General features: G+C 49.6%; 1 protein-coding gene across 1 annotated transcript; it reads right to left on the bottom strand.

Annotated features, from left to right (window-relative positions):
* Positions 1-15,883: 15,883 nt before the first annotated feature.
* Positions 15,884-24,032, bottom strand: LOC101783259 (calcineurin B-like protein 7). The gene is made up of 9 exons (XM_022823693.1): positions 23,670-24,032; positions 23,399-23,577; positions 23,220-23,302; positions 23,061-23,120; positions 17,632-17,740; positions 17,242-17,294; positions 16,917-16,997; positions 16,516-16,628; positions 15,884-16,359 (listed from the first exon to the last, which is right to left on the bottom strand). The coding sequence occupies exons 2-9, from the start codon at positions 23,475-23,477 to the stop codon at positions 16,296-16,298; spliced, it is 642 nt and encodes a 213-aa protein (XP_022679428.1). The 5' UTR covers positions 23,478-23,577; positions 23,670-24,032; the 3' UTR covers positions 15,884-16,295.
* Between the last annotated feature and the right edge of the window lie 2,529 nt (positions 24,033-26,561).

Genomic DNA, 26,561 nt, shown 5'->3' with positions numbered 1-26,561 from the left:
CCGACTAGGATCTATCTCTAATTTTAAACAAAAACGAATATTTACAAACACAACTCGTATCAGAGTTGGTTATTGTACTGCCACGGGCCAATCTTTCTCTATCTTCTTTCTCTGACCCACTTTAAGCCCACATTGGCCAAATCGCTCCAGCCTTCCAATCGGCCGATCTCCACCAACTCCGTCTGCCAAAACACTTGTAGCGCCAATCGGCCGATTCCCAACTGTAGCACCAATCGGCCGATTCCCAATCGTAACCTTTTAATCCACCGTATCGGCCAATCCTTTCCTCCCTTGACGCCGATCCTATATGTGTCAAAATCTGGTGTCAACACATGCCCCCAGTTTCGGAGTAAAACATGACTTTTACTTCGAAATTCTTTTTTAACTTCTCCTCTGAAACAAACGCAGCAAAAAATCTCCTTCTGTTTCATGGTCTTCTACCTGATGATTGCAATCTTTTCGAAATGGGCGCCTGAGACAACCGCTCCCCCGAAATTCGTGTAGACGGCGCGGTAAAAATCCCGCCTTTACCTCTTCTCTCAGACCGTCCTTAAATACTGGCATTCCCTGCCGCTTCTTCTCCACGAGCTCAGTAACTTCCTCCCCGGCGGATCACTATCCATCTTCTCCCATCGCCCTTTTAGCTTCCAACTGCACCCTCCGGCGATCTTCCTCTCATCCACATTTCACTTCATCCCCTCAATGGCGGCGCCATCGGCAAATCCACCAGCAACGGAAGCTCCGTCGGTAGCTCCATCAGTGGCGGTAGTAGATCCATCGGCAACAGAAGCCCCGCCGGTAACCTCATCGATGACGGCGGCTCCACCGGTGATCCCTTCAGTGACGATGAGCTTCATCCCAGAGATAAGCATTCCGAAACCTTCTCCTTTTTACTGTCCACGCATCTTTTTAGATCCGTTCTTAGTTCTTCCCTTTTTACCTTTTTTAGGCGGTCAGACACCAAATCACCATTCGCCTTTCCGAAGCTCCTGGCCTCATCTGCTTAGGTCCTATGGGGATCCCAGACCCAATCGATATGATTAATTTAGAAACCCATAGAATTCCGTTTAAGCAATCGCCTATGAATTTGGACCATTGGTCGGGCACTTTTAGATCTTGGCCGAATGAAACTCCCGGCTGGAAAGAATGGTACCAAAGAATGGCCAACTCCAAGAGAGTTCAATAGGATAAACAAAAAATCGGCCAGTGCATCAATCTTTCTTTGTCCCAGATGGAGAGAAACGAACCCTTTGTGATAGCAGCCTCCTACTTCTAGTCTGACGCTCTCAACACATTCCTCTTCAGGCACGGACCCATGACCCCAACTTTGGCCGATGTTGTGATGTTGACCGGCCTTGACATCTCTTCCCCCAATGCCTCTTTCAATTATCTGGTCAAGCTGACCCATCGGCTGGAAACAAAGGGAATCGACGGGTGGAAGGGGTACATCAAAAACAACATGAAGACCGGGACAATCTCAGAGAGAGAATACGCGGCCTTCTTGATGATGTGGCTAATGAAACATCTCTTCTGTGGCAGAGCAGTCGGCCCTTCTTCCAATACACAGGCTCTGGCCGAAGCCCTATCAAGAGGAGCTGCCGTCCCTCTCGGGAAACATCTACTAGGATCAGCCTATCACATGTTGCACCAAATCAGCGTCAAACTGTCAAAGGGAGAGCCGATTGGAAACCCAGGTGGCTCCCGGTGGTTCATCACCGTCTGGCTCAATTTATACATGAGCAAGTGTAACAACTCTACCCAAATTAAGTACTTTTAACTATAAACCAGTGATAAATCAAATCCCTAAGTTAAGAAGTGAAATGACCTTTATAAACCTAAGAAGCTCTTTTTGGAGTTTGAATTAAAGCTTGAAAATTTTATATACAAACTTAAGTTTCTGCCCAAATAAGAGTTGTGAAACTTTTTAATTCCAACAACTTTTGTTAAAGGCACTTTGACTAATTCGGAGTGAAAGGAAGTCAAAAACAACAACCAAAGCTGGTTTTTCTAAAGGACCCTGAAAATCTCTGAAGTCCTAGAATTCGAGTTTTCCTTCATCTTGCAAGCTTTCATCTCCCGTTTCCCTATCTAAACTCGAGTCAGAGACTTAATGAAAGTTGTAGTACCTCGAGTGTGTTCCAACTTTGTTACACTGACTCAGATCCAAATCGGACCCGAACTTGATCAAAATCCCGGTCAAAGTGAGGTAAACCAGTCAACTCACCCCGGATGCCTTAAATCCTAAGTCTGGAATTCCAGATTTTTGGCTAACTTTGGCGTAAAATATCTTCGAATCCACTCACAATCAAAACCGACACCTTAAACAAAGTTTGAAGAGCGATCAGTGTTGAACAAGTTTGTTTACGGGAGTTTCGGAAGTTGTGTTGAAAGATTCGGAGGAGGATCGCTCCAAAGTTGGCCGGGCTTACTGCCCGAAAGGGGACCTCGACGCCCGCGCGCCAGAGAACGTTCGCTCACGCGCCGCGCACCGCGTGGCCGCCGGCCACCGGCAGCTCGCTGGCGCCCTATCACCAGCGTGATAGCGACAGGACGAGAGCCACGACGCCCAACCCGCACCTGCGACAGGACGGAGCGAACGCCGGGCTAGCCAACCGCCGGCCGCGCGCGTGCCGCCTTCCGCTTGCCACGGCTCTGCTCCGCCAACCCTGTTCCGCCCGTCCGCCGAGAAAGCTGGCACGCCCTCGATGTCCCGCGTCTCCGCCCGCTCGCCCAACTCCCACGGTAGCCCTTCCGCCTCGCCTGCCCGACCGACCAGAAGCCCCAGACGCGCGCCGCCCAAGGCCAATTGCCGCCGAAGACCACCCGGAGCTCCGCCTCCTCTGCCCAATGGCGTCACCGGCCAATGGCCGCCTTGCCCGCGCACTCGCCGCTCCCGGCCTTATCCTTTCCCCACCGGAGCCCCGCCTCGACCCTCCGTGCCACCCCGACCCTATAAAAGGAACCCCCTCACCGGCAACGCCACCCCTTTGCCACCGCCGCACCTGCGCCACCGCTTTCTCTTCTGAGCCGCCGCTTTCTCCCCGCGCCGCCGCTGAGCTTCCGTGGAGCTCACCCCCTTGCGCCACCCCCACACTCCGACGACTTCGCCGCCACCCTCAAGCCGCTTCTCCCAACCCACCAGCTGCCTGTTCCTCCGCGCGGTACTAGAGAGTTTGCCAGTGATCCACCAGAAGCTCCGCCACCGTAGGAGCACCGTCGAAGCCTCGCTGTCGCCAAGCCTTAGTGCGTACAACCTTCCGCCCAAGTCTACTCCTTCGACCCCAAGGCTTCACCGGTAGACCTGGAGGTAAGCTACTTAACCTCCCTGTCTGGCTCGCCCGACCCTTCCTTTTCGTCTCGCCTGACCCTTCCTTTTCGTCTCGCCTGACCCCTCCCTTTTCGTTTAGCCCGACCCCTTTGTTTCGGTTCGCCCGACCCCTTTGTTTCAGTTTGCCCGACCCCTTTTCTTTTCGTCTCGCCCAACCTTCTTCCTTTCGCCTCGTCGACCCTATCAGTTTGCCGACCTTTCTCCGCCTCGCCCGAGGGCTCGGCTGTAACTTTTTCTTTGACCCGAGGGTATCGGTGAAATATTTTCGGGGATTCCTCTGTGTTGAGTCTGAGGACCTCGGTTTGGTTTTTCCTTAAACCTGAGGGTCAGACCCTAAGTTTCTCCCAACCCGACCCTCTCATCCTGTTATCCACCAATAGAAGTTGAACTCCCCCACCTTTCCTGTAGCTTTGCTACAAGTGTCCGTGTTAAAACATGAGTGTGTTGAAATAACCATCTAAAATGTTTAACCCCTGCATTGCATTTCCGTGTAGAGTTGAATCTCGCCGACGGAACGTACGAGCTTCACCCGGCACCGGAAGAAGACCCCGCCGAGGAACTGCATCCCTTTGAAGGAGAGCCCGAACCAGAGCAAGACCCCGAAGACCCGCAAGCTTTTCCTGAAGGCAAGCCCCGGAGCATAAATTCCTATCTTGAGTTCATGCAATTTTTGATTACTTGATTACGCATTTACGTTTCGAGGAGTTGTAATGGAACTTAGATGCATAAACTTAGTACCTTGTTTTTGAATACTAGTTGCTAAGGCCGAGTAGTTGCATTGCTTAATAGGTTTTGGTAAAAGTCGAGTGATCTCCTATCACTCGCGAGTTATAGGAGTTGAATGTTTCAGTTATGTCGCAACTATAAGGACGACGGACGGGGTCAGGCTTGTGTTCGATACTTGGTGGATTGCCCCATCTGTCTAAATAAAAATGAACTAAGGTCGAAACGTGTCGGCGTTCGTGATCAAGTGTTTGAAAGTACTAATCTCATACCTAGTATGGGATGGGGAAGCCTAGTACCTGATTGAACTGGGGCGTGGCATACCCTCCGACTGTCCTTGGAACGTCGTTCCCATGATGCATCATGTGGGTGCAAGTGTGGTCACAGTGCAGCAATAGGCCGGGACTGTGGAGCATTGCATGCCAAAGGAAGTTGGCCCTGACACGTGCCTAAGGGATCGATGGGGATGGCTAACAAATGAAGCGACCCTTCGTGGTGCGCGGATGTCATGAGATTAGGTTTGCCATGCATGGTTAATAAATTCGAATCGATTCGTTTGCCTCTCACAGTTTGGGACTACTTGATCGCTATTCCGCACTGAGTAAAGATGGAACATGAATATGAGCTTAAGATGATGCTTGTTAAGTACTTGCTTGGAAATTATGCTTGTTTAGTATAAGTTGCTAATCTAGACTAGATAAAGAACGTAGAACATGAGCTAAAATGTTGAAAGTAAGGACTGACTTTAGACGCTTTTGGCAAGAAAACCCTAGAGCTAGAAAGCCTTGCATGTCTAGGTCTTGGTAGAGCTTTTCACCCGGCGGGTCAGTCTTGCTGAGTACTAGTTGCTCAGCCTTGTTGTGGCTAATCTTTTTCAGGTAATGTCAATAGTTTGGTTGCGGGTACCACTTGTCCGACCCAGCTTCCCCCAGGCTGGACCATCGAGTTGGATCCTTCCTCGAATGGCGAAGGAAGGAATTTTTGATGTCATGATCGGCTCCGTCGTGATGTCATGTATCGACGTTTAGTTTCCGCTGTTTTCCTTTGACTTCGACCCATGCAAATTTCGGTCTGAATTTCAAAAACTCTGATGTAATAAATTGTTGAACTATGTTGTCTTGGTGGAATGTTGTAACCTCTGTGCTACTCACCTTCACGTAAGTGATGCTTCTCGATCCTGTTTATGTGGTTTATCGGATGAAATCCGACGGTCGACCAAGCTAACTTGCTTAAAGTGCATAATTGCGTGTCAGGCGACTCCAATGCATTTTAGTCAGGTTAACTTGGACGGTTCCGCCACAGCAAGATCTCCTAGAAGCGCATAGAGAACATGGCATTCCCGAACATTGAATCAGAAGAAAACCCCACTGTAAGGCGCCGATGCACCTCTTTCGGCGAAGCAGCCTCAGCCTACCCTGGTTGTCAGTTCACCGTTACTCAGACAGCCGAATATTTCAGATGCTTTTACAATGGCTTTAGTGAAGAAACTACCAGTTGGTACCCATACCAGAGAACAAAGCCGCTTTTTGAGCTCCCCTTCTGTTATGACTCGACGTCCAACACCTTTGACAATGATCTCACAGACACCTTGATCAAGCCAGGGATCTTACCGGCGAACTTTTTCTCGGGGAAGGATACCCCAACTTATGAGTTTTACAACCCATCAGTTACAGCACGGCAATTCGGCCTTGGTTAGCTGCCGATTCAAGTTTACTTCGCCGGCTGTGAAAAATTCCGAGATGAGCTCACTAAAGGCCTTGAGTACAATTGGCTGTGTGACTTGGTGCCTGATTCCAGTACCATTGACCTGACCAATTGGATAGTGGCACCTTTTGCCGTCCAACAATTCAAACTACGGTGGGCAAAATGGAAGCAGCATCTCTTTTGTGCATCCTCTACGACATACTGCAATGATCTTGATCCCAAGAACATCGACCCAAATGCAGCGGTACGTGCTCCCTTCTCAGCCAATCTCAATATCACTTTCTTTTAAGTTTTGCCGCTAATTTTTATTTTCTTTTACAGTCCGAGAGTCGACTTCCTCCAACGCACAGCCGGAGTGGCAGGACGATAGAGAATTGCTACCCATACACAACATTCCCACTCATCGGCTATCATGCCCCAACTATTGATGACATCACCACCGGTCGATCAAAACAGGCACCGAAGAAAACCTTAAAGAAGACGAGCCGCCGAGTGCGCGCCCGCATGGAATCGTCCGATCAGTCGGCGACGGCATCAGTTGAATCTTTAGCTGCGCTGATTCTTCCAGTCATTGAAGAAGTTGACCCCCAAGCTGCTACAGAAGCAGGAGCGGCTGCTGCATCACTGCTAGTAGAAGCTGTTCAGGTAACTTCGCATACTCCACATCCTTCTAAGTATTCTATCGATAGTAACCTCTCCTTTCTGCCAGGCCGCGCAAACCGCCCCAGTGCAGTCCCCGCAGCAATCGGCCACACCCCAAGCAGAAATCGGAGCACCAGTAATTCATCCCACAGAGGTAGAGAATCTTTTAACTCAATTTTTGATACTTAACCAAAAGCTAACCGATTTTGATGCAGATTACCTTGGACACATCAATTGTACCTTTCCAACAACCATCGGTCAGGCGACTCGCAGAGGTATGGCAGTCATCGTATGCCGTCAGACTTAATTGTTTGTATTACACTTATAAAAATCTGCTGCTCGTACCTTTCCAGGAGGCCGGCCCGAGCAAGGGACCAATAATCATCGAATCTTCTTCCTCTGATGAACCCATCACGCCAGTTCCCGAGCCGAGGGTAACACTCCCGCCGACGCAAGCAGAAGAAATCCGCCGCAAAGAGGTAAGAGACTTGTCACCCGAATCGGCCAATTTCCCATTACCGTTGGCTAATCGGTATTTATTATTTTTTATTCTTTCGCAGGAACAAGATACCTCCAATAATAGTCTCTTCTCTTTCACAATCGCTCTTTCTGATGATGAGGAGGTTGCCTCGCGCCAAATTACACTGAGCTCGATTCCCGATGATGTCTGTGCCAAGCTTGAGAGCATACGGACCCTCCTCCAAGACGACATTGGCCGATTAGTGGAAGACCCTTCGCCGATTCGGCAACTTCTTAGCGAAATTAGAGGTCGAGTTCCCGAAGAGGTAGAAGAAGCTCTGGCACCCCCCGCATACATTGAGTCAATGCGGGTTCCGGTGTTCAGGGCCTTGCGCCACATGGCTGATCGTGCCAAGTTAGCGAAAGCTCGCGAAGAGGAGGACTCCTATAGGCATCGGGCTCAAGAAGTGCATCATCGAATTAGCTTCCTTGAAAATTCTTGACATCGTTGGTGCCATAGATCGTCTCAAACATCGACGGACAGAACTTGCCAAGGACACGGAGCAGGTGACCAAAGCCATAGCCGTAGAAGAGAAAAGACTCCAAGATCTTCCTTCTGTTATCGCCAAACTGAAGCAAGAGAGGCAGAGCCTGGCCCCCGAAGCAATCAAGCTCCATCGCCATATGCCAGAAGTCCTTGGATCGGCTGTTGATGACCAGAGGACTTTAGACTCGGCCGATCAGGTTAGACAGTGAGCGATTGCGGCTATTAATGCCCTCCTTGGATGAACTGTAAAAGCACTGGATGCCCAGTAAAAACATTAATGTGTTTTGACCGTTGATGTGTGGATCCGATCCTGAACCGTCCTTCATGGTGGCTTTTCATTTATTACCCCTTTTACTCCGATGGGATGCGTCTTACCAAACTCTCGCCCCTTTTCCTTCTATAAGTATGAGGCCCCGCTTTGTTTCCAAGGGCATTCGCATCGCTCGTCCTCTTCTCCTCAAGCAGTTCATACCATCAGACTATTCACCAAGATGTCTTCTTCGTCTTCTTCCTTCTCTTCCTTCTCCATCAACCAGGTACAAAATCTTCCTCCGTCCTCCGTTTCCCCATCTAACATTTTGATCAATATGTCTCTGAGCAGTTTTTTTTGCTGATTTTTCAGCCGAGACGCCTTAGTCCTGACTTGGAACGGGCGATCGAGATCATGCACTCCGATGAACCGTTGTTACAGGCAGACAAAGATCTGATCAGGGCCCATCACAGAGAACTCAGGGATCATGTTCCCGCTGAAGTCCAGAAGATCTGGGACCATATCGACACCAACTGCTCCAGGCGGCCACCAACTGAAAGGAGTCATCCACTCCCTCGTCCGGTCGCCCTTGAAGACGCTGCAGCGGGAACGTCCCAGCCACCTCTTGACAGGAGCCACCCCCTTCCTCGTCAAATCGAGGTTGAAGCCACGATGGAGGACCTGGAGGAAAAGAGCATCCGCCTCTTGATAGAATTAGGTCGGATCGAGAGGGAGATTAAGAAAAAGCATGGTCAATAGATGTGTTGGTGCTTTTTGTTCTAAGGGCGACTTGTACCGTGTCGGCCATGTACCCTGTCATTTGTTCTGAATAATCAATCGGCCATATTTATCAAATGTTTCGTCCTTAAGGCGATGTTTATCTTTGCATCGGCTATACCAACAGGAGTCAATAGGAGTTGGCCACATCATCTTGATGCACCCTATTGTTAGTTATGCATCGACCCATATACTAGGATAGTACCTCTTCAAATATCTTCCGTTCAAAGCCCTTGTGAACTCCTCTCCTTCGATCGTTTCCAGTATATATGCATTTCCCGGAGCGCATCAGCCGATTTTATACGACCCTTCCCAAGTGGGCGACCATTTCCCAAACTTGGGATCCTTAGACCCTATCGGCAACACCAACTTCCATACCAAATCTCCTTGGGAGAATTATTTGACCTTGACCTTCTTATCGTACCACCTGGCCACCCTCTTCTTGTTTTCTTCAATGCTGATCAGGGCCCTCAATCGTTGACCTGCCAGATCGTCTAGCTCTTCCTTCATGAGGAGGAAATAATCATCAGCCGTCAACTGATCTTGAAGTGATGTGCGCCTTGACCCCGTCCTTAATTCCTAAGGCAATACCGCCTCGTGACCATATACCAATTGATAAGGAGATATTTTAGTGGCCCCGTGGCAAGCCATCCTGTAAGCCCATAAAGCTTCGGCTAAACATAAGTGCCACTTTTTAGGTTGTTCCTCTATCTTCCTCTTGATCAGCTTGATTATCCCCTTATTGGACGATTCGGCTTGGCTGTTAGCTTGAGCATAATACGGAGAAGAATTCAACAACTTAATTCCCATATCGGCAGTGAACTCCCCGAACTCTCCCGAAGTGAACATCGTTCCTTGATCAGTTGTGATGGTTTGAGGGATACCGAACCGATAAATGATGTGGTCTCTTACGAAATCGACCATGGCGGCCGATGTTACGTGTTACGGCCTTCAACGGAATCGCCTCCACCCATTTGGTAAAGTAGTCAGTGGCTACTAATATAAACTTGTGTCCCTTGCTTGATGGAGGATAAATTTGTCTGATGAGGTCTATTCCCCAACCCCTAAACGGCCATGGTTTGATTATCAGATTCATAGCCGATGCTGGCGCACATTGCACGTTGCCAAACTTCTGACAGTCCTGACACCCTTTATAATATTTAAAGCAGTCTTCGAGTATCGTCGGTCAATAGTATCCATTATTTCTAATCATCCACTTCATTTTATGAGCCGATTGGTGAGCTCCACACACGCCTTCGTGGATTTCTCCCATCAGGATCTTTGCTTCTTCCGTTCCCAAACATTTGAGCAGAACTCCATTAATCGTTCGGTAAAATAAATCATCTTCGAGTAGCACATATTTTGTGGCTTGAAAGCGTATTCGCCGATCCACTTTCTTGGATGGATCTTTCAAGTAATCGGCGATCTCCTTTCGCCAATCGTCAGCCGCAAGTTCCAAGGTCATGACGCCTTGAATCGGCTGATACCCGGACGCGTGTTGGGCAAGCCTATTGGCCTCTTCATTGTAATTTCTGGGAATATGCTCAATGACCGCAGACTTGAATTCCTTTAAAAGTTGGAGGCAATCCTCGTAGTAAATTCTTAAGACATCATCTTTGCATTCAGATCTCCCCGTCAATTGATCCACAATGAGCATGGAATCCCCAAAAATTTCCACCGCATCAGCTTTGATCTCTCTCAACAACTGAATACCTTTTAAGACGGCTCGGTACTCCGCCTGATTATTGGTTGCGGATACTTCTATCGGCAGAGAGAAATCATAACTTGCCCCGCGAGGCGATGTGAGAACGATGCCGATTCCTGACCCAACCCCACATGACGAACCATTGAAGTATAGAGTCCATGGAACCGGCTCAACGACAGCGACTTTCGGTTCACAGTGCTGGGCCACGAAATCAGTCATGACTTGACCCTTGACAGCTATTAGTCTTGATGTCTTCCAACGCTTTTTGCTGTTCTTCTCCCCACACGAATTCTTGATCGGGTTTTAACTTCAATAGAGGAGTGAAAGCTTGGATACGCCCGGACAAATTGGATATAAATCTTCTAATGAAGTTGACTTTGCCGATTAGGGACTGCAGCTTAGTTTTATTCTGTGGGGCTACTACCTTATTGATAGCGGCTATGATCCTCCGGTTGACTTCTATTCCGCGCTAGTGTACCATGAACCCTAGGAATTGTCCAGCCGACACGCCGAATGCACACTTGTTCGGGTTCATTTTCAAACCATGCTTCCTCGTGCACTCCAACACTTCTCGCAGATCGGCCAGATGCTCTTGATGCCCTTTTGATTTGACTACGACGTCATCGATGTAGATTTCCACCAGGACGCCAATGAGCTTGTGGAAGATGTAATTCATAGCCCGTTGATAGGTAGCGCCGATGTTCTTTAATCCAAAGGTCATTACTACCCACTCGAATAAACCGAGGTGGCTCGGGTACCTGAAAGCCGCTTTTGAAATATCTTCTTCGGCCATTAATATTTGGTTGTACCCAGCATTACCATCCATAAAACTGATGACTTTATGTCCTGCGGTGACATCTATCAACACATCGGCTGTTGGCATTGGATACCCATCCATCGGCGTAGCCTGATTAAGGTTCCTGAAGTCAATGCATACGCGTAACTTTCCATTTTTCTTGTATACGGGTACAATATTAGAGATCCACTCGGCATAGCGGCACTGCCGAATAAATTTTGCTTCAATCAATCTTGTAATCTCGGCCTTTATATCAGGTAGAATTTTAGGATTGCATCATCGTGCGGGCTGTTAATACGGTCGATATCCTGGTTTTATAGGCAACCGGTGTTCAACAATGGACCGGTCTAGACTAGGCATCTCATGGTATTCCCAAGCAAAACAATCTTTAAATTCTTTTAATAAACTTGTCAATTTACACTTGTATTCGGAATCCAGGTTAGCACTAATGTACGTCAGCCTTGGTTTGGTGCCATCACCTAAATCTACCATCTCCTGAATCGGCAACGTAAACCCGTACCCCAGCTTCCCATCTTCTTGGACGAATTGATCCATCTAATCTGAATTTTCAGAGCCGACTGCTCGGATCGGCTGCAGGCCAAAATCGGACACTCTCAGGAAATCGGTGTCCCAAGTCCTACCGGATATACACTTGACGTGTTCGTAGCTCCACTGTTGCGTATCGACCGCAGCAACACTGTAGGCGGAATCGGCGGTGACTATTTCGATGTTGTCGCCGACCCATTGTGCGAGGCATTAATGCATTGTAGATGGGACGTAGCAATTTGCGTGTATCCAATCGCGATCGAGCAACATATTGTAGGACCCTTTGCCATTAATAATAAAGAAAGTAGTGGGAAGGGTCTTACTGCCGATGGTGAGGTCGACGCAGAGTGCCCCGCGGGCGGGAGACACGTTGCCTTCGAAGTCCTTGAGCATCATGTCCGTCTTGGTTAGATCTTCGTCGCTCTTGCCCAGTTTTCGGAACATGGCATACGGCATGATGTTGACTGCAGCGCCTCCATCTACTAGTAGCCTGGTGACAGGTCGACCGTTGATGTGTCCTTTGAGGAACAGTGCCTTGAGATGTTACCGTTTTTCATCTTCAGGCTTCTCAAAAGTGGCTGTCATTGGCTCCAAAGCTAGTTGCGCCATCTATTCCTCCATCCCTGTCGTGTCGTCCCGATCGGCGGGAGCCATGAACTCCATCGGCAAGATGAACACCATGCTGACGTCAGCTACCGATTCCTGATTGTCGCTTTCTTCATTGTTGTTTCTTTTGGGGCGCCAGACTCGAGACTTGTCATCCTTCTTATCCACCATCTGCCTCTGCTCTTCTTCTTGTTGTTCCCATTGGCGCAGACGTTGGATCCTTCATTTTTGGGATTTGGTCAATCCATCGGGACACCACCTGGGGTTCACCGGTTTGGCCGGCGGTCTGGCGCGCTCCAAGTCCGGTTCCCATCCTAGAGGGTTTTCATCTAACACCCTGGCATCAGCCATCTCCTCTAGCTGATCGTGTGCGCTGGCCCTACCCCCCAGTCGCTTGTGCTGGTCAATCCTACCTCCCGACCGATCATACTATTCAAATCTACCCCTTGGCCGATCATACCGGTCAACTCTGCCCCCCAGCCGATCATGCACCGAAAGGCGCCGATCCTCTTGCTCGCGCCAGTTTCTGCTGATCGGCTCTGATCCTCTGTCTCTGGAGCATGACCTCTTGAACGGGCGATTGCCGTGATATGGACCGCTGCACTTGGGGCAATTATCGGCCGATGGCAACCTGAGGTTATTTTCCCAGCAGTGGACGAAGAACGGACATCGCCAATGATCTTCGTGTCGTCGCATTATTTCTTCGCAATATCTCGATCTTTTCTGCTGCCGCTGATATTTGTTGAGCAAGAATTGGGAGGTAATAGGTCTGCGTGGTCTTTCTGATCCTTCACCCTCGTCGTCAACCTGTCTCTTCCCCTTGACATCTTCAACCGTAGCCTGATTCCTGGGGTCCACAGCTCCGCTTTTCTTGGCCGATTCCGATGTCAGCACTTTGGTTTGGATCATGTTCCTTCCCGTGTCAACCATGTTAGTGGGGAAGGGATGCTGATCAATCTTCATCGGCTTTGCTGGCTTTGCCGGGATTTGGAATTTGAGTCTGCCTTACTCAATGGCCGACTGTATCTGTTGATGGAAGATTTTGCACTCGTTCGTGTCGTGAGATGTGGCATTGTGCCACTTGCAGTATTTCATCTTTTTGAGTTGCTCGGCTGATGGAATGGTATGGTAAGGCGAGGGCTTGATCTGCCCCTCCTGGAGAAGCAAGTCGAAAATTTTGTCAGCCTTGGACGTGTCAAAACCGAACGCTTCTGGCTCTTTCTTCCCGAAAGGACATGATGTTGGCTTCTTCCCTTTGATCCATTCTGCTAGGCCGATCTCCGCTTCCTCAGATTCAGATCCCTCCAAGTACGCCACCTTCCTCTGAAAATTCGTCCGCTGATCAAAAGGTTGTACTTCTTGACCGGCCAATCGGTGAACGATCTGACTCAGGCTCTCGAACTCCTGGGAAGCGTACTTCTCTTTGATGTGTGGCAGGAGACCTTGGAAGGCGATATCGGCCAACTGCGCGTCGGTCAGGACTAGGGTGTAGCATTTGTTTCTGACTTCTCTGAACCTCTGCACATAATTGGTCACTGGCTCGTCGCTCCTCTGCCTAAGGCTGGTCAAATCTGAGAGCTTCATCTTGTGGACTCCCGCGTAGAAGTATTTGTGGAACTTCTTCTCTAGGTCGGCCCAAGTAACGATGGAATTGGGTGGTAGTGTAGTGAACCACTGGAAAGCCGACCCGGACAGGGACGATGAGAACAGATGTACCCGCAGAGCATCCTGTGTGGTGGCCTCCCCGCATTGGATGATGAACCTGTTTACGTGCTCCACAGTTGAGGTGTCATCCAGCCCCGAAAACTTGGTGAAGTCAAGAACTTTGTACCAATGGGGAAACGACAGTAGATCGTAGGCAGGTGGGTATGACGTTTTGTACGTGTAGGTTTGTACCTTCGGCTTCAACCCAAATTTATCTTGAATCATCTCCGCTATCCTTGCCGTCCAATCCACTTGCTGCTGATGAACAACTGGTTGGGGAATCGGCACATGTTGGTGGATCGGTGGCGGGATGATCGGATGATGAATCAAAGCGTGTGGCGGATTCTGCGGTAACGTGGCCGGCTGAGCGGTTGACAGTTGGTGGCGTAGCGAATCCGCCATCCCATCGTACAGCATCATCGGCGCCGCACTTCTGAGAGCTTCTATAGCATCTGCCCCCCTGCTGATTTCTGACGTGGCCGGCTGATACTGTGGGACCATTGATCGGATAGCCGATTGGAACAGCGCCTGGATCGGAGAGCCTCTGTAACTGGCCGATGGGTCCGGGACAGCTGCCGCTGTTGGTGCCCCCCAAGGCACTGAGTTTGAGGACAATGACTGCACGGAAGAAATCTGGGCAGGCTGAGGAGGTGCTTGTGACTGAAAGCATGGTGCACTGCTGTATCCCGGAGGCATTGAAGGCAGTGAAGTGTTGTGTCCTCCGTGTTGCGTCGGTGTCGGTTGAGGAGCCGAGTGAGATGTGCTTGGTAAGCTCCTGACTGGGGCTGTAATGGGCGGGGCGTACGCTGGCCCCTGATATCCATGAGCTACCTCGTTGGCCAGGGAACTGATGATGGCATTGTACACCGTGTTGGTCATCACCGGTGATTGGTCGATGAAAGCCTGATAAACGGACTGTTGAATCATGTCGGACATCTTGCCCGAGTTCTCAGCAATAGTGATCTGGCGGGGAGTTGGAAGAGGAGCTTTTTTGATGGCCTCCCTGCTCCTGGTACGACTGAAAGATTGCAGGTATACCTTCTTGTAGTCTTCTAGGTGTTTTGCCAATTCTTATTTCTGGTCATCCTTGAGATCTGCCTCCGTAACCTCGATGACATTGTCTTCGGAGACTTCGGCGGCCTTTGACATGCTGGATGTTGAGGTGGTCCCACTGGGCATGCCAAAAGTGTGTTGGCACTAAAAGTCAGCCGATTGACCCTCAACGTCGGACACACGACCCGAGAGAATCTGCTTAGCTCCTGTTCAGGTGATCGCACTGGTGCGGTTCACGCGGCGTGCCAGCCAATCTAACCTGTTGATTGGCAAGGAAGAAAACGTGTCAAGTTCCAGGGGCTCCGATCAGCTAAGGTTCCGATCTGTCTCGAAAAGCGTATCAGCAAATCGGCCGATTTGCTATATAAGGATGATCGGCTATGATACAGCCGACAATCACGTAGTGATTGCGAAAAAAACTACTAGAGTAAACTAGACAAAGGTACAAAGGCAACACTTGAAATAGATCTAATCGGCTATGCGATGATTGATAAAAGAACAGTGATAAAGCCGACAGTTCCAATCTCAAGCTGGATAACTGGTGATAAAACTAGAAAGAAGTATTGTCGATGCAATCCTGCCAACCCGTACGAACTCGTGAAAGAAAGAAGTATTGGCGAAGTCGTCGACTTGAAGGTAAAGTACGATGAAAAAATAGATTTGTTTGTATTGATTGATGTGTTATTTACAAATCTCTGAAGATAGCTATTTATAGCCTGTTACAACCGCTTTCCTAACCGACTAGGATCTATCTCTAATTTTAAACGAAAACGAATATTTACAAACACAACTCGTATCGGAGTTGGTTATTGTACTCCCACGGGCCAATCTTTCTCTATCTTCTTTCTCTGACCCACTTTAAGCCCACATTGGCCCAATCGTTCCAGCCTTCCAATCGGCCGATCTCCACCAACTCCGTCTGCCAAAACACTTGCAGCGCCAATCGGCCGATTCCCAACTGTAGCACCAATCGGCCGATTCCCAATCGTAACCTTTTAATCCACCGTATCGGCCAATTCTTTCCTCCCTTGACGCCGATCCTATACGTGTCAAAATCTGACGTCAACATTATATTATCACTCAATTACCAAAATCACAAACTATAACTTAATGAGGCCATGTTCGATGGTTACAATCTGGTGCTACAACATCATCAGTTAACAATCAGCCACTTCACCTACCAATTTACAGCCTCACGGACCAAAGCAAAAGCAAAAAGAGGAAGGCCTGACATCATTCTGTCCCTTTGATGCAGGGCGCTCTGTTGCCATTATACTCCTAATCTCACCCTTCAGATCACAGACCTGTGCCTGCACGTTCATCAGTTCATCAGGAGGTTGCTGCAGCTGTATGTCTGAAACTTAAGCCACCTGAACCAGCAGTGTCCTTCCTCGTAGCTTGGCCATGCGCACTCTGAGGAATATACGGAAGAGCATGGGGGCGCTTGCCAGGGTGCTACAACTCTTCATCAGTAGCTCCAGAGTTCAGAACGAAGCTGGGAAACGCCATGGTTATGTCCCTACATAGTTGACGAACGATGCATCGTAACTGTCAGAGTTTGCTACTGGATTGATGTAAGTCATATATTGAAGGTAATGGAGTGTCAGCATGAGGTTTCTCAGGCAAACACCGAGCGAGCATTTGCACAAGATGAAAATGTACTAGGTAGACTTACTTTAGGTATGGAAGCGTCATGTTCTTCAGCAAACCCGGGTTTTTACTCGCGAAAGCCTTCCACTCTTCAGGATCTATCTTCCCGTCGTCGTTCAGGTCTGCTTGCTTGAAAGTCTGCCAGAACTTGAGTTAGTATGCTATATTTCCATGCGTTGGCTGGCGGCTTTGTGATGTGGATGCTTCTTGCACCGCAAGAGTTGAATTCAAAGGGAAAACTATGGCAAGTTTTCTGAAGGAATTGGACTGAAAGCTACCAGGCACTTTGCTGTGCCGGTGAAAAAGTCAGGTGTGGAGCCAAACAAATGGGTCATAGTACACTTTGTAGCTCGGTGGTGGACAAACTTGGACCAAACAAGCCGATGGGATGAGATGAAAGTAACCGTTTATCTTGATGTACTGTACCTGATCCACAATTTGTTCGACAGCGTCATCAGAAAGAATTAGATCTGATTCATTCAGAATTGCAAGCACCATTTCCTTCAACTGCATGGATATTCAAAGATAAAGACAAATAAGTTCTGATCCAAACTTTTCTTGCGTGAAGACAAATAAAGTACAGCAGCACTTTATATGGAATTCCAGGTTATATGAAAACTACAGTATGTGATACTTTTGCACTTTTTACAAGTATTGTCTTCATTCAAGGGAACTACGAAAAAGCATACAGCAAATTCAAAGCAAGTATCTCGAAAAAAATGATTCAAAGCCAATAATTTAAGATGCCCACCTCTTCGTGTTCAATAAATCCAGTACCTCTCAGATCATATAGCCGAAATGCAACTGCAAGGAAGAATTCCGTGAGATGACAGACAGAGAGAAACATATGAACAGGAAATGATATTTTGGGGACACATAACTACAGGAGGTTGTTAACTATCATAACTTAAATTCAATGGCTGCTCATTTCACACTCTAAATGGTTTTAACTACATATTTACCTCTATCTTCTAACACTGCCTAACTGTCAGTAGCTGTGCTTTGCTATACAATTTTTGCAGCACTACTAATCTAACTTTAACCGATTTGCATTCTGAAACACTATAACTAAGTAATGCTACTTATGTAGCTCGGTCAATAATCAGAATATGAGAGCTGGAATCGGATTTGGGATGCTTACAAGCAATCTTTTCTGCCATCGGAGTATCTGGGTGGAAAATGTTGAGGGACCGAACAAATTCCCCAAATTCAATCACCCCATTGCGCTTGAGATCAAACAGATCAAATATCTGCATATATTACAGAACAGTTGAACAAAGTATCACATATATGAACAGAATCTGCAGTTTAGGTGACACATTTTTCTAGAAAAGCTTCCGTAAGGAGATAGCCAATTTATGATAAAATTGGCAGGTCAGTGTCAATGGTGATAGACTAAATCATGTGTGTGTTGGGTGTGCTATCTATCTATGTGCCTATGTGCACCTTATCTACTTATTAGATGTTCTTTAGATGTTTTGCTTAGCTTCTAAGCCACCCACCCATGGTTGGTCTATATGTACCCCAAACTGCCCCTTTGTGTGTGTGGTTGATGAAAAAGATAATTTTGGGCCAACAATTGGTATTTAGAGCCTAATTCCTTCCCACCTACACTCCTCCTCTCTCCTCTCTCCCGTGCTCCAGCCCCTCATCCCTGAAACCCTAGCACCCGACTGGGCCCACCAAGGCTAGTAGTGGCGCTACTATTCTGGCTAGATCCGGCGGCTAGCGACCTCCTCCCCCCCTGTGACCGGATCCGGCGGCGGGGCGGGCGGCGGAGGGCGGTGCGGATCAGCAGCAGACCTAGGTAGTGGCGACGGCTCTCCACGGGTGGCGGGCTTCTTCCTTGATAGACGGCGGCGGCTTCCTCAACTTCACCACCCATGGCAAGCTCTAGGAGACCGGCGGCGGCGAGCGGCACGGCCGCAGATGGAGCGAACCTCGCGGGCAACATCGACGCGGGCCTCGTGGGCATCGTGGGCCTAGTAGCCGGCGCGCCACCGCTAGCCAGTGTGGTGCCGACGTTCCCGGCCCTCTACAGGACCTCCTCCCGTACCTCCTCCCACCGCTCGGTCACGAGCAGTGCACGACGCCGTAGGGCGGCGGTTGAGGAGGAGGAGCAGTGTGAGGAGGCGGCGACAACGGTATGATGTGCCGCGTGTTGGGAGGAGGAACAACGCATGGCGGCCGAGGAGGAGGCAGCAGCGCAGCGGTGCTGGGCATGGCGTGCGACTGCGGCACACGAGGAGGAGGAGGAACGGAGGCTGCAAAGTGAGAGGATCGGTGGCGCGCGACGGCATTGCATGATGCTGTGTTGTAGGAGGCGGCTGCAGCTTGCAGCGCGCACAACGGCCATGGAGACAGCGGTGGCGCACGCAGCCAAGGCAGCCCGCCTCACCAACAAGGAGGCACAGGTGGCAGCGGCTGCCGCTATCCAGTGGCGTCTGGAGGTGGCCCGGCTGCGCGAGGAGGTGGAGGCGACGCATGAGATGGCGCGGTGCAACGCGGAGGAGCTGAGCTGCACAGCGCAGGGCAGCGGGCATGGGGCGTCGGTCGCCAGTGCTGAGGTGCAGGGCAACCGTCCCGAACCGCAGGACGCGGCAAGGCAACAGAACGCGAATATGGATCAGTGGGTCCTGGACCCGCATCAAGGCATGGACGCCGAGCATGACTCTAGCTCCAACTCCAGCCTCAACTCCGCACCCCCAAGGGTCATCAAGACCATCATGTAGGAGTCCGTCGGTAGCATGCAGTGGCCAATGTTGACAAAGACCAACTACATCAAATGGAGTTCAGTGATGAGGGACCGGTAAGCACTCGAGGCGTTGCTTGCCGTGGTCCCGATGGAGATGGCGGCGAACCTCTCAGGGAAGAGGGCTGCCAAGGCTGCCTAGGACGCTATCGCTACGGCCCGATTTGGCAGCGACCGCGCCCAAAAGTCCACTCTGCAGAAGCTTTAGTAGGAGTGGGATTGTCTGGCTTTCAAGCTGAGCGAGGACGTCGACGACTTCTCCCTCCACCTCTCCAGCCTGATGTAGCAGCTGGAGCGATACGGCGATGATGAGATCAACGAGGAGAAAGCCATTGCAAAGTTTCTGTGCGTCGTTCTGAAGACGTACTCGCAGCTCGCTATCTCCATCGAGATGCTGCTCGACCTCTCAACGTTTTCGATTGAGGAGCTGATGGGGCGACTCAAGGTAGTTGACAACTGCGAGGAGCTGACATCTTGTGGTCCTATCACCATCGGTGGCAAGTTCCATCTCATTGAGGAGCAGTGGCTTGCCCGCTAGAGGGAGTAGAAGAAGGGGGAGCCTTCTTCTTCGACAGGTAGCCGCAAGCGTGGCAAGCCGCACAAGGTACCCAAGGTGCAAGGAGGTGCCAAGGATGGTGCACGCGGAGGCGCCTAGGGCGGCGCTGCCGGCAAGCGCAAGTCGGCACGAGACGACACGTGCCACAACTATGGCAGGACTGGCCACTGGGCCAGGGAGTGTTGCCAGCCAAGGTGCGGCCAGGCCCACATCACGCAGGGTGCGGAGAAGGAGGAGCCGACTCTGTTCCTAGCTCACGGGAGCATCAAGCTACTTCCAGCGGCATCGGCCGTGATGGCTCTCCTCCACCTCGACGAGCCGCGTGCACACGTCTTCCTCAGCGATGGTACCAGCGACGACAAGATTGACGGTTGGTTCCTCAACAATGGTGCCACACACCACATGACCGGGTGCAGGGAGTACTTCTCCGACCTGAACGTTGACGTACGCGGCTCCATCAAGTTCGGTGACTCTTCGACCATGGACATCAAGGGCATTGGCTCCATCATTCTCATCACCATGACTGGCTAGCACCGGCTCCTACTGTAGTCTTCTACATCCTCGAGGCTAAGAAACTCGATCATCAGCTTGGGCAGCTGGATGAGAGTGGCTCGCGTGTGGAGATCGACGGTGGCGTGCTCCGAATCTGGGATCGATGACAACGCCTACTTGCCAAGGTGGAGAGAGGGAGCAACCGCCTCTACATCCTCTATGCGGAGGTGGCGCAGCCCTCTGTCTTGCTGCTTGCCACGATGATAAGGTTTGATGGTGGCACGAGCGCTTTGGGCACCTCCACTTCAAGGCCATGAAGCGGCTCAGCACCAAGGAGACAGTGTGGGGCATGCCATGCGTCGATCACGTGGAGCAGCTCGGCAACACCTGCGTCGTGATGAAGTAGAAGAGATGCCCTTTCCTTTGCCAAGCGAGCTTCCAAGCCAAGGAGCGACTTGAGCTTGTGCACGGCAACCTCTGCGGGCTGGTGACGCCGGCTACACCTGGAGGGTGGTGCTACTTCCTACTACTCATCAACACGTCTCCCGGTACATGTGGGTGGTCCTCCTTGACACCAAGGGAGCTGCTGCAGACACCATCAAGCACGTTCAAGCTACTGCGGACAACGAGTGCGGCCGCAAGCTGCGCATTATGCGCACTGACAAGGCGGCGAGTTCACGGTGGCTGAGTTTGCATCATACTGCATCGACGAGGGGATCCAGCACCACTACTCCGCGCTGTACACCCTGCAACAGAACGGCATCGTCGAGCAGTACAACCAGACGGTGGTGGCCATGGCCCGGGCTCTCCTCAAGCAAAGGAGGATGCCAGCCATCTTCTGGGGAGAGGCGATGCTGACGGCCATCCACATCCATGGAGGACATTCTCGGCGACCAGCCAATGCCGGGACTGGTGCCTCACGACTTGGAGGTGGAGTTGCACCTCACGCACGATGACGGCGAACCTCGCTCCTTCGTTGAGGTTAAGGGACACGCTGCATGGCACGCTGCGATGAAGCTGGAGATGGAAGCTATTGAGAAGAACCGAACTTGGGAGCTAGCTGATCTTCCTCTCAGTCACCACATGATCACCCTTAAGTGGGTGTACAAGCTAAAGAAGGATGAAGCTGGTGCTATTGTCAAGCACAAGGCTCGCTTCGTGGCACGCAGCTTCATGCAGCAGGAGGGGGTCAACTTCGACAATGCCTTCAAACTTGTTGCACGGATGGAGTCCGTGCGTATCCTCCTCACGCTAGCAGCCCAGGAGAGCTGGCGCATCCACCACATGGATGTCAACTTGGCGTTCCTCAATGGCGACTTGAAGGAGGAGGTCTATGTCCACCAGCCGCTGGGATTCGTCATCCCCGGCAAGGAGGACAATGTGTTGCGCCTGTGCAAGGTCCTCCACGGCTTGCAGCAGGCACCGCGAGCTTGAAATGCCAAACTCGATTCCACCCTGAAGACTATGGGCTTCGAGCAAAGCCTGCACGAGGCGACCATCTACCGGTAGGACAAGGAAGGCAATGCCCTGCTGGTGGGCATCTACGTCGACGATTTGGTGATTACGGGCACCAAGGATGAGGAGGTGGAAGCATTCAAGGAGGAGATAAAGGCTGCCTTCTAGATGAGTGATTTGGGGCCTCTCTCCTTCTACTTGGGGATCAAGGTGTGCCAAGACGACTCCGACATCACACTCCGATAGACCGCCTACGCCAAGCACGTCGTTGAGCTGGGTGGGCTTACCAACTGCAACCTAGCTTGCACTCCGATGGAGGAGAGGTTGAAGCTAAGCCATGACAGCACGGCTGAGGAGGTGGATGCTATATAGTACCGACGCCTTGTGGGGAGCCGTTGCTACCTCGCCCACACGCAGCCAGACTTTGCGTTCTCCGTCGAGCTACGTCAGTCGGTTCATGCATCGATCGATGAAGGAGCACCAGCAGACCGTCAAGAGGATCCTTCGCTACATCGTGGGGACTCTCGACTCTGGCTCCACTACTTGAGGTGTCCTGGGGCAGCACACTTCATTGGCTACAGTGACAACAACCACGCCGGCAACATCGACACCAGCAAGAGCACGAGTGGGATGCTCTTCTTCGTTGCAAGTGCCTCGTCAGCTGGTAGTCGGTCAAGCAGTAGGTGGTAGCCCTATCTAGCAGTGAGGCTGAGTACATCGCTGTTTCTTCCGCTTTGACTTAGGCTCTCTAGCTCGCTCGGCTGCTCGGTGATCTCCTTGGCATAGATGATGAAGCAATGGAGCTTAGGGTGGACAGCAAGTTTGCTCTGGCTTTTGCGAAGAATCCCATGTTCCACGAGCGAAGCAAGCACATCAGAGTGAAGTACCAAGGTTGCTTGGAGGAAGGGAGTGTCAGGACGAACTACATCAACACCAAGGATCAACTCGCCGACCTCCTCACCAAGTCCCTTGGAAGGATCAAGTTCTAGGAACTTTGCTCTAGGATTGGGATAGTTCAGCTGCCGCTCAAGACATGCAAGACTTAGGGGGAGATTGATAGACTAAGTGATGTTTGTGTTGGGTGTGCTATCTATCTATCTATGTGCCTGTGTGCACCTTATCTACTTAGATGTTGTTTAGATATTTTGCTTAGCTTCTAAGCTACCTACCCATGGTTGCCCTATATATACCCCAAACTGCTCCTTTGTGTGTGGTTAATGGAAAACCAGCAAATGGGTACATCCAGAACTAAACTTCCAGAACTAAACGAACAAGAGGAAACTGCTGCATGGAGAAGCATAAGTTAGGAACTGACCCGATCGGCGAAAAGGTTCTTCTTGTTACTGTTCCTGAAGAGAGCAAGCTGGAACTCCTCCTGTAGGAGAAAAAAGAGAGGCAATTTTTGAATCTTGAGAATCACATGGCCAATCCTCGTCTTCAGAAAAGTTTGGTCACATTAAAATGCCGACCGGACCTTGTGAATTAGGCCATCTTTGAATATGGAATGGCTTATCTTCTTGTACAACTCACGGAGGGCCTCCACTTCATTCACAGAGACTGCAAGAAACGCCACGTGAGCAGATGGACATCAAGAAAAACACAAGGATCGTTCCTTTCTTTCTTGAGCTGCAAAAAGGGGGACCAGGTTCTTACAGGTAGTCTCCTTAGCCAAGATACTGGAATCCTCATATGCTGCAGCTCGTTTGAACTGCTTCGAGGACACACAACCCATGCAAAGGAGCTTTCTCAAGATCACCAACCACAACTCTGGTTTTCTTCAATGAAGGTAATAACAACCGGGCGTATCGCAGGAAGAAGTACCCTGAAAGCACCTATTTCCAAAAGAAGAAAGGCATTGGCATCAACACGGCAAAAAGGACAAGCCATAAGAGGCAGTTTCAAAGGAAAAACAATAGACAACAACTCTGCAACAAACACAGGAAGCAGTTGGGTCGGTCGATCTGCGAGAAGGATCGAGAGGGATAGAAATGAAACAGAGAGTATGAAGTGTGGTATCCTCCAATCTCCAACTTTTGTGGCAGAAGAACCAAGAGGACATGGACATGGGAGAAGAACCAAGAGGCAGCAAGCCCATATTTGTAGAGAACCATATATTACTGGTGCCAAGTGCCGACAGCCTGTGCAAGCGTTGACCTGCATCCTCGCAACGGGATTCGGACACACCTTACCATTGTTTTCAAATGCACCGCCTGACAGTATTCAAATCCAAGCTACTTGTTGCGTGCGTTTAAGCGCGGCTTCTAGTAGTTTACAGTTGTGCCTATCGTATACGTATAGCCGAGATGCAAGTTGTGTGCAGACGATGTCTTGTCACATATATACATGGCGGGCAATTAGGACAGGAATTCAACTTTAAGCACGCTTACGTCTGCCGGGAGATTTGATTTGATGTGCAACCAAAAACGACGTCCTGCTCCTAGAGCCTGTGGGGGTGGGGGGTTGATTTGTCAGCATCGGGTGGGTACCTTTCGGACGCTTGAATTTTTCGACGACGGATGCGGTGACGCATGCCCGTTTGGTTTCGGTCTTGGCGATGGGTTGGAAGCAATCTACTACTGCGTGTTAATCTTGGAGCATCTGGCACGCCATTGCTGCAGGGGGGCAACGCGAGAAAGACGAAGGGTGGCGTATCGAGAGGTAGGAATCATCGATGCCGACGAGCTGACGGTGACGGCGGTGATCGTTGGCGCTGCAAGTTGTTGGTTGCGGGCTCTGCCTTGTACTGGTGGTAGGCTACTGCTCCAACTAGGCCGTAACAAGAAAATAAACGGACACTGCTAGGCGATGTCATGGGGGAAGATGCACACAACAAGAGTTAAGTACGATGACATGACAGGGACTGGACAGATTTTCATGACTAGGAGCTTCCTTGGGTCTGTTTGGATACTTTGCCGGATGCTATTTAGCCATGCCAAGCAAATATACTGACGAGGGCCATGGATTTGGATTGATCGCAAGTTTGCCTTGGGGCCTGAATTGGTAAGATCTTACCAAGGTTTTACCTTACTGATGTGAGGGTGCCAATATAACTTGCCTGGGATGGCAAGAATTCACCCGCCTGGTAAGACAAGGCTAGCCAAAGCTAGCAAAGGTACCAAATGTCCCATCAATTTTTTTATGGGGGATCTGACAAACATATATTTTATTTATATGTATGACATATCAAAAACTAAAATAGGAAAACATGAGTGAAAAACATTTTTTATGTTTGGAAAGTTAAAGACATACAAGTTTAATCCATGAATTCAATCCAATAATGGGCATCAACATGTTAGATAGTGATTTTACACAACACAACAAAAAAAAGTATTGGCGGTGACATGAAGGGTGGTGCTGATTTGGATAGATAGCTTGTGCGTTCAATAGGATGAGGTGGAGCCACTATGCAATCCTGCAGCGATCCAAACGCATAATTATTGAGGATACATCGTGGTCGTGGATGACAGGACGACGACAATGATACATTACGATGAAGAAGTAGGTAGGATGGAGTATAGCAGATGTAGCCTTATCAATGAGGATCATGTGGCATTGTTGTTAGGAGGAAAAGGTCGTGGAGAGGACAACACTGAGTTTTGTGTATTTTATAGCCACGGAGAAATTAATGGACCAGGGTGACACAAACCGATTATTAGAAAGAAGAAACGTCGATCTAAGGAAAAACTTTATACGGTAGTTAAGGTATGAATTGGTGACATATCATGCAGCCCCCATTGGAGATCATGGAGATGAATCTCCTTATGGTTGGCACGATGTGGAAGCATGGAGAGGCAGTGGCTCATGAATTGTGCAGGATTGGATATATTGCATGTTGAGGATGGATCACACTGAGTCTCATTGATTGTTTCTAAAGTATTATATGATGGCCTAGATCTCATATGACTTTGGTAATCGGGATAAAAACTAACTTTACCCTAATATAACTCATGCCCTTCCGAATCCCTTCCATGTGAACATTAATGTGTCACATTATGTAAGGTCCCAAATTTCGATACCTTCTTCTCTTGCAAGGAAAGTTTCCACACCTTCTAACTAGAAAAAAATCATTTGGAAAATGGTGATAATGCATTTTTATATCATTTTGGTCACTTCACACCAGAACTAATAGTAAGAGAAACTTCCATCAAATTTCTAAATCTAAATCCAGTTGGGAAGGCTTCAGATTACATGAACTTCCCCCTTTTTCCAGTAAATCTGTTTTCTACGGAGACGACGACTTCATAAATTTGGTTTTACATGTGGACACACGTAGATTCATTTACCTAAAAAAGATTCCTTTATGCATACCTAAAAAAAGGGACACACGTGCGCAATTACGAACCATTGGTGTCTTACCCGCACTTCTACCGCACATGTTAGATAGTGATTTTACACAACACACCAAAAAAAGTATTGGTGGTGACATGAAGGGTGGTGCTGATTTGGATAGATAGCTTGTGCATTCAATAGGATTTGGTGGAGCCACCATCCAATTCTGCAGCGATCCCAACGCATAATTATTGAGGATACGTCGTGGTCGTGGCTGACAGGACGACAACAATGATCCATTACCATGAAAAAGTAGGTAGGATTGAGTATAGCAGATGTAGCCTTATCAATGAGGGTCATGTGGCATTGTTGTTAGGAGGAAAAGGTCCTGGAGAGGACAACGCTGAGTTTGGTGTATTTTATAGCCACGGAGAAATTAACGGATCAGGGTGACACAAACCGATTATTAGAAAGAAGAAACGTCGATCTAAGGAAAAACTTTATACGGTAGTTAAGGTATGAATTGGCGACATATCATGCAGCCCCC

Source organism: Setaria italica, chromosome I (genome assembly GCF_000263155.2).
Source record: "Setaria italica strain Yugu1 chromosome I, Setaria_italica_v2.0, whole genome shotgun sequence".
NCBI classification, from domain to species: Eukaryota; Viridiplantae; Streptophyta; class Magnoliopsida; order Poales; family Poaceae; genus Setaria; species Setaria italica.
Note: the sequence above shows the minus strand (reverse complement) of the source record. Positions and strands in the feature narration are given on the sequence as shown.

What these genes read in the sequence shown, in the direction of transcription:
- LOC101783259 (XM_022823693.1), bottom strand. Translation starts at nt 23,477, where the DNA reads ATGGGTTGTGTGTCCTCGAAGCAGTTCAAACGAGCTGCAGCATATGAG. An exon ending in CTTGGCTAAGGAGACTACCT is followed by an intron (nt 23,303 to 23,398) that starts GTAAGAACCTGG and finishes CGTTTCTTGCAG; the next exon opens with TCTCTGTGAATGAAGTGGAG. An exon ending in TCGAACAAATTGTGGATCAG is followed by an intron (nt 16,629 to 16,916) that starts GTACAGTACATC and finishes AAGTTCTGGCAG; the next exon opens with ACTTTCAAGCAAGCAGACCT.